Source organism: Schistocerca gregaria, chromosome 7 (genome assembly GCF_023897955.1).
Source record: "Schistocerca gregaria isolate iqSchGreg1 chromosome 7, iqSchGreg1.2, whole genome shotgun sequence".
Taxonomy (NCBI): domain Eukaryota; kingdom Metazoa; phylum Arthropoda; class Insecta; order Orthoptera; family Acrididae; genus Schistocerca; species Schistocerca gregaria.
The window spans coordinates 236,109,898-236,124,579 of NC_064926.1; the positions used below are offsets into that span (position 1 = coordinate 236,109,898).

General features: G+C 41.2%; 1 protein-coding gene across 2 annotated transcripts in view; it reads left to right on the forward strand.

The window, feature by feature from the left end:
* LOC126281854 (myrosinase 1-like) overlaps positions 1-14,682 on the forward strand; it is a 190,681-nt gene that overhangs the window by 48,760 nt on the left and 127,239 nt on the right. The window contains exon 11 of one of the 2 annotated variants that reach the window (XM_049981112.1): positions 11,640-11,946. The exons of the other annotated variant lie outside the window; for it this stretch is intronic. Coding sequence (XP_049837069.1) covers positions 11,640-11,766 — 127 coding nt within the window. The 3' untranslated portion in view covers positions 11,767-11,946. Of the gene's footprint in view, positions 1-11,639; positions 11,947-14,682 lie in introns of those variants that run through there. 2 annotated transcript variants of the gene reach the window in all.

Below are 14,682 nucleotides of genomic sequence, written 5' to 3' on the forward strand. Positions count from 1 at the left end.
TTTCAATTTCCAGGAGTGTACATTCCGGACCCTGCACAGAATAAGAAATGTATAGACCACTCTGCTACTATATTTGTACCGTATAAACGACTAGGTTTGTCATATGTGTGTTTGAGATTAGTTACCAAATATCGCACTTTTTATTTCTTTTAGATGTTTCAAACATCCGATGATGCTGAGTGCATGAACTAACTACACTATTAGAATCCTATCAGATTCTCCAGCCGAGCTGGTCGGTCGAGCGGTAATTTTAATTCTTTGTACTCAAATATTTTCTGGGTTGAATTCAGACATGTCCTTAGAAAAATTATAAAATATGAAACGTCCCCTTAGAAAAATTAAGAATTACTGTACTAGTAAGCTTCTACGTTATTTGATACAAAGGCAGCTGAGTAAAACTGAACGTACTCATACAGTTCTCTCTTTACTTATTCTGATCATATCTAAACTGACACACAATATCTTCAGCATGATGCAATCAGACTTTCAAAAATCCCTACAAAAGGATGGCCCTGACTAATAACAACCTATACCTTTCATGAATCACTTACCTCACAAAAATCTTCGTTACTCGAACTACTGCAATACAGCGAGCGCCAATACTGCCAGCTAAATAAAAGATTGTATCTACTGAAGGCACTAACTACGGATAGGCATAGTTAGCAAATGAAAGATTTTGATAGAGAACAACCAATGTATTTACCTTAATAGTGTTCAAAAGTTATCATATACATGTCTATCAATTCATGAAATCCATTCTTACATATTTCTTTTTTCTGGCGGACACACGTCCAGATCGTCCGCTTATAGTAACCTCTCAAAACTCTGGAATCTCTCACTCCACGTCCACCACTGCTGGCGGCTCACCTCCAGCGAATATTCCAACAAGAGTCCAACCAGCTACAGACTGCATACAGCACAGTCAGTGTTTCTCATACAGAGGGTTACGTGGCGTTACCAACATAAAAACCTAAACTGCTTTCTTACAGTATTCCGTGGTCCAACTTCTGGTGATCATCCGTGAAACGTCTCAAAGAATTTTCGACGTTATCTATTATGTGATTTATATACATTGTGAAAGGTAATGGTCTCATATCAGTTTCCTGGAGCTTCCTAGAAGTTACTTTTACGTCTGAAGCCTTCTGTCCGTTCGGAACAATATTTTGTATTCTTGTTGCTGGAAACTCTTCAACCCAATTATACAGTAGTGCCGCTATTCCGTACGCCCGTATTTTGCTCACTAGGTGGCAGTTTGGAAATGTATCCGAAGGATTCTCGGAGTCAAGGAATACGGTGTCCACCTGGGCGCTGTAGCTAGTGCTTTCTGGGTCTCGTGAATTGACGGAGTCAACTGGGGTTTACGCGAAAGCTGTTTTCAGAAACCATGATGGTACCTACGGACGAGATTTCTGGCCTCCAAAAATGTCACAGTGCCAACCGCTTGCCGCAGCAGTAACATCGGTTCCCGTCAGATCAGCGAAGTTAAGGAGTGTTAGGCTTTGCTAGCACTTGACTGGGTGACAGATCACGTCTGCCGAGCGCAGTAGACAAGCGGCGTGCACTCATACTTTATGACGCCAGTTGAGAAGCTACTGTACTGAGAAGTGCCTGCTGCGGTCACAAAAGCTGACAACGACTCGGAGAGCGATGTGCTGGCCACATAGCCGCATCCAGTGACGTATTCGCCTGAGGATGACACGGCGGTCGGTCGCCACTTTTGGGCCTTCCGAGGACTATTCGGGCGGAGTTTGGAAATGTCACAGTATGTGAACATCACAGCACTACAGGTTTTAGTTTTGTGTGTGCGACGACCCGTCTTGGAAAGGGAAATGACCTGTGTTTCTTCCAACCATCAGGAACACTTTGCTCCTACAAAAACCTACGGTACACTGCAGTTAGAAGAGGGGCAAGTACTTTGGCACACTCGTTACAGCATCAATACGTTCCGTTCTTCAATGACACGTCGAAATAAAGGTTGTTGATTAACTGCTTTATGAGCTGTAATTTATGTGATTTTCTCGTCGTGGTCGTTACACGCGATGCACTTGGGAGGAATTAATACCCTGTACCATTCCTCTAGAATCGTTCGCTCTTAGAGTTTCATAAGGCAGCTCTCCGTGATAGACTACACCTCTCTTGAAGCGTCTGTCACTACGGTTTACAGACGTGTGATTTGCACGTGACATAAAGTGTTGCAATTTGTTTCATCTCCAGTATATATTCTATTAATCCATCCTTTTGAGGATCGCAGACGTACGAGCAGTACTCTACAACCGATGGAACAACTGCTATGCAAGCGGCTTCTTTCCTGGTGCAACACATTTCCCTATGATGCGTCCAGTGAATTCCAGCATGGCCTCTGGTTTTCCTACAACTAGTTTTAGATTGTCTTCCACTTTTATTGCTGTGTTCAGTAATTTATCTTCAGTGGCATAATCTAATAGTGTCGGATCTCCATGTCTATTTGTGCGCAGTACGTTAAATTTATTCAAATTCAGGGGAACTATGAGTATCTGCTTCAATGATCAGTGCTCCGGAAGTCATTTTGCATTTCGCTTCAGTTTTCTGGTATTCACGCAACATTGAGGGTGTGGTTCTGCATGTGATAACTAGATGTTTCGTGTGTTCTCTGTTACAGTCTGCAGTAGTCGGCGTACAACTATCCTATTGACACGTCGTTGCCTACCACACACAGCCCACTCTGGAGGCGCTGCTTCCTCCTCTTATCGAGCTGTTCACGGTTTGCCCTTGACACTGTGGCACCTGAAAAATTAGAGGCGGCCAACACTAAGAGATGAAGAGTTCCGTGCGTCACGTTCCCATTAATTAGATATTATCAAATCGATGATATCTAGCTTCTTGTCTAATCTCCTCTCTTCTTTTTCCAGTCCTGACAACATCTCAACCACGTGACATGCCCATCTGTTCTACTCTCTCCTACAAAACACGTAATTCTATATCTGTTTCTTATGACGGCCCTTTGCTATGTAGTCTCCAACCCTGATCAACAGGGTATACAAAAGGAAAGGAAAAAACCAGGTGACTACTGAATCCATCAAAACGACTGTTTGAACTTAGGTTTGTTTAAATGACGGTAAAATAATACAGAAATTATTTGAACTCAATATGTTGAATCGTTAGGTATAACATGTTTGTAACAGTACTACGACTCATTTATCGGCGTTTGTGTCACACTAGGTCATCTTGCGTCATTTTCTCATGCGATTGCATCATAGAGATTTACCATCGAATTGTGTTTTTATTAGTGACTCGGTTGTTAAAATAATAGAAAAGTAAACAACACAGTGGAGACACAGATTATCAACGTCGTCGACGGTACAAACACCCCTACAACACTAAACACGTTTCTGCATCCATTGACAATATTGAAAGTGTAAAAGAGGATTCAGTAACTCATTGAAGTTGCAAATAGTTATCTGTTGAGTTCTATGGCAGCTGAAGTAATCCATGTTTTAGAAATAAACCGCTTTCATATGTATACGATGTTTTATGTTTACTGGAGCATGATAATTTTCGTGATATGAAATCACATCTTCAGGGGTACATACGTCAGTAAAACATTAAACAGTCTATCTCAAAAGAACTAGGATTACTGTATCCTAGTGCTTAGGCCGTATTGCAATACAACCAGAGCTGACTGTTGCCTAGCCTGTCGGACGTTGATAGTAGGAAAACAACACAATGTCTGACAATGCACTATTTTCCTACGCAGGTCACGTGTCCTTAAATGAGCGAGATCTCCAACCTTCCACACAGCCGCTACTGGCGCCGCACACTTCAAAGCCAGTCAGTTTCATTTCCGCTCCACTACTTCGTGTTACCTTCTAGTTCTATGAGTCACCAGAATGGTCACTAGGAGGCCATTTACCGAACATCTTAATCTCTCTGAAGTATTTATGTTGGACTGGGGCCCAACTGATAATTTAATTTTCATAGTTTAGACTTTCCTTCCGTGTGGTAATTTAAGTTACTTTATTTGGCCTTTGCATTCTACATAATTATTTGCCCGTATTACTGGGAGACTTAGCACTTAAACGATCATTTAACTCTCCTAATTTGGAATTGTATCAAAAGTGCTCGCTTGACTGTATAATTTGGAGTTTGCATCAATGTGATAATTTGGGACATTTTGTGAGTCACATTTCGGCTTTTCATGAAAGCAAACCGTATACGCTGTCTGTTAATTTTGATAGGATTGTCATTGCTAATTACGTAGCCACCTGTAGAAACAGTGGAAATTTAAGGACTGCAATTAACTACTCATTAACAACCATATCAAAAACCACCAAGAAGCGAAACGATATATTTGGATGTACCTCAAAGAAGTTTGTGAGCACCGCCATCTACCAATAAATTTGCTTGTACGACTTACTTCAATGACATAGTAATTATTTCTGATCATTTTTGCAAATGTCAATATAGATGGCAGTCATTTTCGAGTTTTCACCAGTGAATTAATTTGCTGTAGTAACAGATTTCAGTTGCCTTCGTATCTTCCCCAGCAATTGTAGAACTATTTGCTTTCCACCTTCCAACCTACCCCCGTCGCCCGACATAGTGGCCACCTGTCGTAACTCTGGCCTTCCTCAGTTGCAACTTGTACACGTAATTTTGAACAACACGTCCTGTAGTTGCTTGCAATTAACATTTGTGTAAATGGACAATCAATCTCGAATATATATTCGAGGGCAAGTTATTGATGTAGTTAACACATGCATCTATCTAACATATACTTTCAAAATAACTGAAACATTGAAAGCCAATGCTCATCGAAGATGCACCGAATATATAAGAATACCGCCGAAAGTTACTACGATTTTCGATTTATTTATGAAAATTCTGGCTCATTGCACTTAAACATGGAACTGAACTTCGCAGTACGATTGAGATCACAATGCAATAAATTAGCCACTTTCACTTAAAAGCAGTTTTTAACTGTGACATATGGCCAGTGTCGCAAACCACATCATTTTTTGTATATTATGTTCGTAGGAAATACAAATATGGATGAAACAGCCAATCGCTATCTAACCTACATGGTCACTCTGAATAAATTGTATGACTTTTTTAAAGAACAAGACCTGTTGTGGAAAGTGACACTATATTTTACAAAAAGGAAATTGCCTGTATTGTTCAAATGTTCAAATTTGTGTGAATTCCGAAGGAACCAAACTGTTGAGGTCATCGATCCCTAAACTTACACACTACTTAAATTAACTTATGCTAAGAAAAACACACACACTCATGCTCGAGGGAGGACTCTAACCTCCGGCGGGAAGGGCTGCGCAATCCGTGATATTCGCCTGTATTGTAGAATTTCCAAAATACTTAAGCTTTAACTGAAATGCGTAAACTCAAGCTATCCCCCCCTTTTCTCTCACTCCCTCGCTGCCTCTCCATTCCTACATCCATCCCTTCAGCCCCCCCCCCCTCCCACCTCAAAAAAAAGTCTCTCTCTTAAGCTTTAACTGAAATGCGTAAACTCAAGCTATCCGCCCCCCTTTTCTCTCACTCCCTCGCTCCCTCTCCATTCCTACATCCATCACTTCAGCCCCCCCCCCTCAAAAAAAGTCTCCCTCTCATCCAAGTTAAACAGCTCTTGTTAATGTCTTAATCCAGTGTTTGTACCACGATTGAAGTAAGACACAATGGATGTTCAAATTATATATTTCCACATCTCAGCTGCTGTATGGAACATCTTACGCTTATCAGGTATCACAATGCTATTTCCCCACACATACACATAACTGTCAAGTTTGATATTTGAAACATGACTGTGAACACTTAGATTAAGTGCCCCAATGGTATTTGCGTGCGTAAATTGCTATAAATCCTGTAACTGCACAAAATGCATGTTGATGAAAATACTATGGTGAGCATGCAACCAGTTAAAGCTGACACATGCAATCAGACATTCCAGATTACGCTCAGCTCCTGGTAGAATGCACTTAAATTATAACTTATGGCGTGATTTTGTGATTTCATATTAATTTCCACAATGTTAATTCCTGTCTAAATTGTTCTAAAACCGCACAAATCCAGCATTCTAAGTAACTAGTTAACATTTCATCCCAGGCCTGAATGAGAGTGCCTGAATATGCAACATTTCAGGGTCAAGAGGGTAATGCATCATGTTCCACACTAGAGAAATATAAATTGATCATAAATCTACATGCATTGATTCTCCACTGATATTCAGCAAACCAACAACATGTCTTTCGACACTTCCGCACAGCACATCGTAAAAATATTCCACTTCTGACGATGTGTTGAATATTGGCATTTCGATCGTAGGCAACTTGAAACTCTCTTACACATGGTGCCAAGATCAGATTATGAACACCTGACCTTTTAAGTTTTTTCATAATGCATCACATTACCAAGCATCAGTTTAGGGAGGAAGAAGATAATGCATCATGTTCTGCCTTGAAAATTATAATCAATCATAGTGAAGGGCTAATATTGTTTCTTATTACATTTTATTTTCACCTACTAAAGGTTAGGAACGAAAAACTGGGCAACTATGGACCAGACACATGATCTGAGGCTTCCATACAAACTGAATTACGACTAATAGTAACAACTTCGTGTGGATCAATGGCTTGGTGCGAATCTTACTATTGGGTTCCTCTTTGGCGACTTGCGTGTTATTAACCCACCTCAGATACCCAGCTAAGGTTAGAGGACTTGCAGTGTAACGTCGAATCCGAACCACGTGTTGTTTGTGGTGACTCCTCACATCGTTGAGAGGTGAAAGCTAAGTTGAAACTCAGATTGAAACGTATGTAGATTTGACTAGATCCCGCGACCTCTTGTTTTCCTAGTACAGGCTTTGCTTCTAGACGATGAGGACTGACATGTAGATCGATGGGGTCTGCAAGTTAATTTTTGGGTATAAAACAATGTGGCATAAATGGTCATATATTTGACTACATTTACTTAGTATCTTAAATTATATACATGGCTAATTAACCATAGACTTAAGTACTTGATATAAATTTCAAACTGATGCCTTTGCTCCTTTTGATTGAACCCAATATTCGTCGTACCGGAAATGCTTATCCTCTCGTCACTTCACTAATCCCTACTTTATCTAAATAGAACCTTTGCTTTGGTCCTTCCAGACTTCCTGGATACCCTACTACGTTCAGACTTCCAAGGCCCAACTGTTAGAATGTCTCCCATTTCTCGGGTACACCTCCCGCTTGTCAGTCGTCTTCCGCAGACACGAATGGAGGACTACGGAATCTTTCGCCAAAGGAGAAATCACAACGATAATTGTGCATCTTCATGTTTTTGCGGAGTAAAGACAGTTCAATAAAATTTCGGGCGTGCAGCCACATAAATTCAGCTTCTTCTTCAAATATTTCGGCTGAATACCGACCAGCCATCTTCAGAGTGACCCGAGGTGACTAACTCCCCAGAACATGCTCAGTCGTTTTAAACTTGACCCGTCCGAACCACTGCGTATGCGGTAAAGATGAACAGTTAACTGAGTGACAGCACATACCGGAAGATAAGTAAAGACTCCAACCAGGTGTTAAGGAAGACTGCTTCGCTTCTGAACGCCTGCCCCCTTCCACGAGATGTGCGAACATTGCAACCAACTGGCACCGTTCCTCCAAGGTTTATGGCCTTCCAAAGATCCACAAGAATGGTGTTCCTCTACGTCCGATGGTGAATAACATCGACTCTCCAGGCTATGATTGTGTCAAACACTTAGCGTCGTTATTAAGGCCTCTGATGGGAAACTGTGCTCATCACATCAACTGTGTGGACTTCATTTACGAACAGAAATCACTCAAACTGTAGAATTCTGATATGATAGTTTCGATTTAGTGTCGTTGTTCACAAAGATTTCTCTTTCGGAATCATTGTCTTTCATTGGAAAGGCTTTCGATAAAAAGATTTCAGCTTTATTTGATCATGTTTTGACCTCGACATATTTATTATTCAATAACGACTTATAGTGTCGCCACGGATAGTTCTTTGTCGCCTTGGGTGGCCAACATTTTTATGGAGGGCTTCAAGAAGAAAGCGCTGGAATCTGCTAGCTTGAAACCCACAGTGTTTTGGAAGTATGTTGAAGAAACGTTTGTAGTGAGCTCCCATGGTGAAGACAAGCTAAAAGAATTTTTAAATCCTCTGAATTCTATCCATAGACAAATTCAGTTCATTATTGAAGTTGAGAAATGTGGATGGTTTCCATTTTTAGATGTGATGGCACTTTGGGACATGTAGTGTACCGAAAACCGATCCATACGGATTTATATTTACGCCCAAATAGATGCCACCGTTCTTCGTAGACGATGAGTAGACTCAGAACTCTAGTAAAGAGAGCACACTCCATCGCTGACGAGAGCAGTCTGGAGAAGAGTTTTTTAAGCCAATGGGTACTTCCCACAGCAGATACGTAAGTAGCTACAAATGAAATCAACAATGGGCACAAGAAAAGTGGAAGAAGACACTGAAGGTTTTAAATCCATGGCTTTTCCGTCATATAGGGGAAGCCTTTCCTCAAAAATAGGACGGATGCTCAGAAAACACAATGTGAAAGTGATTTTTCCCCCTCCACGGAAGACAGCAATACTCCGGCGTTCCGTTAAAGATGATTTGGTGCTTTGGAAGCCTGAGGGTTTACAAGATCCCCTGTGAGAGCGGCCGTTCATACGTCGGACAGACGACACGTACAGTGCAGGAGAGAAGTACAGAGCACCGTAGGTACACCCATCTCATACAACGTAATAAATCTGCCGTGACCGAGCACTGTATTGACACTATTGTGTACTATAATGTCGAAACATTTTAGCCTCGACTCCATCTTTCTGTGACTCAGTAGTGAAAGAAGAAATTGAAATTCGGTTGGCGACGAATTTAATTAATAGACATAGCGGCTTCTGCATGGACGAATCATGCAATACGGCAATTTCTGTATTTAAATCACAAAGACATCGCGAAGGTGCTGCTCTCCGTGACACATCGATATCACCTTGTGGATCGACTGCGCAGCCATAGATTTAACTTCCCAGCATATGTTACACCTCGTTGCCGCCTATCAACGTCTCTGGCGCCTTGTGTACCTTTGGCTGCATGCGCAGTGGTGCGGTAAGCGGGTTCAGAAGGACAGAGCAAGTGTTGCAGCTTTAGTCACCTAGCCTCACTCTGGAGGTGGCTAGACGGTAATCAGCCGAAATATTAAAAGAAGAAAGTGAATTTAGTGGCTGCACGCCCGAACTTTTATGGAGCAATCACGGTAATTTATCAGTCACAAGCCACGTGTCTTGTGGATACAAAAAGAGTGCCTTTAAAGCAGTTGTTTCCATTGCCTTTTGCATCCTCATGAGGACAAGAGACTGCCCTGAAACTCTGTGCGCCCTTCCACCCCGTCTGACAAGGCCGTGGGCAGTATGTGGGTATATCCTTCTGTGGGGAGTCTTTGGCTGCGATTTCTGACGGCTTTATTCAAAATTAAAGCTTTGCCTGGATTATAACCCAGGATCAAGGGTAATTAGGTTACAAGTGAAGACAGTACGCCTACACCAGGTCATTGTTGAAGAAATGATTGACTGTGTTAAGTTTTGGTTGTAGGATAACTGCAAACGGTCCACAAGAAGGGCATTTCAAAACCAGCCACTATTAGCGTTATGATGTCACGCTATTAAAGCATAGTGTGTTCACGAGATGAGTCATACCTCCATAACAGTAAATGGGAAATCTTACTAGAATAAGTCACCACAAGAATAAACCGAAACTGAGCTACAGCGATAATAAACGACCGCTCCTTTATTTGCTTCGGTTTACTCCTAAGTAAATGACCAAAAACTATTTGTATTTTGTTCCGAAGTGCCCCGTTATCATACAAGCAAACGTATCAAAGACTACAACTCTGTCTTATCAGGCAGGAAAAAGAAATTAAAATGAGTCAATTTACTCCAAAGAGAAAGCCTTCATTTACTGAAGAAAACGAAAATATTAATTCAATTAGCACATTTCGTAACTCAAGGGGTTGCCAGAAGGAAGTCCTAAGCCTTAATTTATAAAGAATTTTAGTGATAATTTTACCTGTTGTGTTTTAGAATGCACCAAAAGCCGGTAACAAGTAGTCCTGTCTATGCAGCTAGAAAACAGTATATTATTCAACTTTATAAACTATGCAATTGCGTATTGATGGTTATGTTTTGGAATTGAATCAAACATAAGGTATGTAATACCACAAAAATTTTAGGCGCCTTGCCACCGTTCAAACAGTTCTCCCATTCCCGTCGGAGGATCGAGCCCTCCCTCAGGCATGGATCTGAGTTAGATTAAGTAGTGTAAGCCAACGGACTGATGAGCTCACAGTTTGGTCCCGTAGGTACTTACTTCCATAATCTCTTGTGGCTTATCGCTTTCCTTAACCTGCCTTTGACGGCCGGGGTGCCCGAGCGGTTCTAGGCGCTACAGCAAGGAACCGCGCGACCGCAACAGTCGCAGGTTCGAATCCTGCCTCGGGCATGAGTGTGTGTGATGTCCTCAGGTTAGTTAGGTGTAAGTAGTTCTAAGTTCTAGGGGACTGATGACCTCAGACGTTAAGTCCCATAGTGCTCAGAGCCATTTGAACCATTTTTTTAACCTGCCTTAGGTTAATAAGGAAAGGTCGAAATCTGAATAAGGTTCTCGTGAATACCATGACATCTTGATGTCCGCTAACGGAAAATGAGTTTCGTGTTAAACAAAGAGCCAATTTGGTATCTCAACGTGCTTCCTACGCTTTTTATTCACCTTGTTAATTGCTACTGACGTGTCTCCAGAATATTCGCCTAGCTCTCAAGCATTGTGGCTGACATACACCGTGTGGAGTATCGGAGGGAAGGGGCATAATTTTATTTCGCCGTTTCACAGTGTCAGTATTATGATCAAAGATATTGTTGCAGTGCAGCTGGAAGTAAGTACAAGCTGGGTGCCTGTCACATTCTTGTACAGTCTCATCTTGCTGTCTATCTACAATTAGCTAGTCGTGCCAAATGTGGTTCTTAACTCAACCAGTTCTTCTAACATATTCTTTGCACATGTGCTACATGTCTGATGGTTCTGTCTCTTGGCATACTGCAGTATCCCTACCAACATGACATTATACTGTTCAAGGATTTAGGCTCGATAACAATATCATATTGCGAAACACCTAGTAATAAATGTTACCACATAAACTCTGATGCACGCAACCTAGATATTACATTCAGAAAAATTTCTGTTTGCAATCTGCATGACAGAGAGGGATTCAGTGTGAAACTATATACACTCGTGTAAAACTATTTAACAAGTTATTGATACTAGTAACGTAAGAAATCTTAAACTCAACTTGTTACTAGACTGAAGTGTGAGCACTCGTTATTAGTATAGTGTTTGGATGTGTCTAGTGTTTGAATGTGTGAAATGCGAAACACAATCTCGATGTTGATAGCGATCCCTACACTATTCCTAGATAGTTTTCAATCAGTAGAACATACTTAGTTTTGATAGCTGCTAGTCTGTGTAATTGTGCTCATACTCTCATGCAATGTTAGTGATAGCACATATTAAGTATGCATCTATGGATCATGACATTTGTTTATGTAAACACTTTCTTGTTTACTACGCAGACGTAAGACTGGTCTGTACGAGGTGGATTTCAGCAGTCCAAACCGGACAAGGACGCCCAAGGCATCGGCCTTCTTCATGGCAGAAGTCTTTAGCAGCAAGCAGCTGCCCGACCCGTACAATCTGTAGGAGGTTCCGCGCTCGCAAAGCGAGACTTATAAGCCATCATGTCCATGGACTGTATAATATGATCTCTTGTCAAATACAGTATTGTTACATGAAGTAATAAATGTATTGTTAGCAACTATTGAACATATACGTGTCCAAGGACTGCCTATGTAAATAAATTTCTGCAAATGGGTAGTTGTACCTTGCAGTTTCGATCATGGCCCTCTCTCAGCAACCATACCTACGTTTTAACGGAGAAATAACACATCCAACCGGTCTGAGGTTCTTCATTACAAGGTATACATTCCGAACGCTGGAACACTTTTAATTTTTAATTTTTGACTGGAGGGTGTTGCCCGTAATGTTGACTATTGTCCACTCGCAATCTAACTTCACAGTTACAAGAATTTCATTCAGATGAGGACATCGTTAGAGGTGACGAAACTTACGTTAATAAATTAAAAAAATATTTGGAACCTGTTGGCTGCGTTATTTCTCCGCTGAGCTGTACTTTGATCTCTTTCTTCCTTTCACTTTGCTAGGTGCGGTATGGCGTATCAAGAGCTGAAAAAGCTGCACCCCACTTGTAGCATAAAATTTGGAGAAAGATAAAAAAATGTTTAACTAGTTGCAGAGTGGTTCCATGCAGAATATGTATACAAACAGTTTAATTTGCACTTATTTTTTCACACTGTTACAAAAATCGTAATGTATAAAAAATATAGAAACACGTCGAAGAACACATACTTGAGTATTAATGCAGATGGTAGCCAAGCCTGCCCGTCTTCCTGTTCTATTTGACCAGGAACGGCAGCTGTCCAACGTCCTCATTACGTTGCATGTGTCTGTCGGGGTGCAGCCAGTGTTGTGCATTATCTTGCATCAAGCTGAATCCGGACGTGGACAAACTATCTGCGCACGTATGGTAGGTGTTTCCGTAAGCAAGGTAGACTGAAGATTTATTTCGCATACAAGAGGCCCAGGAAAACGTCGTCCGCTAAGTCACAGCGTGGTCGAAAATGTGTATTGAGTGATCGTGACACGTGGTTGAAGAGGATTGTGAAGAAAAATCAGAGGTGACAGCTATGTAAGACACGGCAGAACTGAATATCGCACACGTGAACCTAGAAAGCACCACAACAACACGAAGGGCCCTCCATAAGAAAGGAATTGCAGGGCCTGCTCGAATTCCAAGACCACTCATTACTGATGCAAATGCCATAAGAGGAAAATGTGGTGCCGAAGCAATGAAACGTGGACTATGGAGCAACAGAAGAAAGTAAGTTGGTCGAATGAGTCTTGTCTCACACTGTTTCCAACCTCTGACCGAGATTACGTGCCAAAAGTGAAACATAGGACACGTTCGTGAGGATTTCGGCAGACATGTCGTGGTGTTCCATGGGATCCGTGGGTATTTTGCAACATTGCATCATTAACATGGATTATGTTAACATTTTAACTTACTCCGTCCACTCCACGGGGCAATGCTAGCTTCCAATCGCTGATGGTTCCAAGACAACAGGACTCCTTTTCATACAGCTCTCATCGTCCACGACTGGTTTTGTGAACAAGACAATGAAGTGTCGCATCTCCCCTAGGTACGACAGTCACAAACTCTCAGTAATATTGAGCCTTTAGGCCTACTCTCGTGAGAATGATGGTTATCGTTATCCGCTTCCGTCATCGTTACTTCATCTGGCCATTACACTGCCAGACGAATAGTATAAAATACCCTTTAAAATCATGCAGTACCTATTTAATCCATTCCGAGACCGTATTGACCATAGTAATGTGTTTTGGTTTTGATATTTCCATTCTGTGTAGGTTGGCTCGTATAGGTGACTAATAACGAGAGGAATCTCGCTGAAAAAATAATTACAGAAAAATTAGTTTTATGACCGGAACACATTCCATTCAAACACATGATTAAATACATATAAGTTTATTACATTAACGTTACCAACGCTTGTAGGAAAATTTTAGTATATTATTGCAAAATATTAATACTTCCAGTAAGCTGGAACATGTGGGTGTATTGTGGTTATGGGGCAGAAACAGGTTTCAGCACACCAACTGCCAAGAAGGCGTACCAATTCTCCATCTTCACCTCAACCCACCAATCCCACCAACTGTTAACTTTACTACGTCTATCACAGAAGTGAGAAAGATTCATGGACAGGTGCTACATTCTGCTAGGTAGAGGTTAAGAGCAGCAATCAGTCACATGTGCAATAACACAGTCTCGCTACTTTTGAGAGTGCTTTTCAATATATGCTTATATTAACTTCTGGTTTCTCCGTTGAGCCAGAGTCGTGACTCTAATCAGCTACTATTTCACTTTTCTAACGGTTAATTTTAACTGTTAATGAACTACTCTGATTAGTTCTGTCATCTGATTTTGTGAGACAGTATTTGGTACATAGCGACTGCTAGCTTACTACTGGAAGGATTGATAGGTGTCCTTGCTGCACACGGAAACCTAACTGCATCGAAATGATGGCTTTTAGAACGGCCATTTCTAAGAATCTACGGTACCTTTGATCTGAATGTGGCACTTTTGATACCTGGTGTCATCGCCTAGCTCAGCAAATACTGTAGAACATAACATGCAGAAACTATCAGGTTACCTTCTATTCGGAAAGCTGTTGCACTCATCGACTGTTATATTGACTAGTAAACTATAGATTGCAGCTATCAGTCTTCCTTTTTAAATTCTATTTTGCGGATCTAGACTTCGTATAGAAGCTAGCCATTCTCAATGCTAAGATAACATGAAGTACATAGTCCGATGATGTCATAAAATGTTACTAGAAATGGCTTAACTCATATGGTTTGTGTATTAAATACTACTATTATTTTCGCTCAAAGCATGTAAGTCCCTGTTGAATGGGCTTCACCCACAGTTCAATGAATACTACTGTTTGCGGAAGGCAGGCT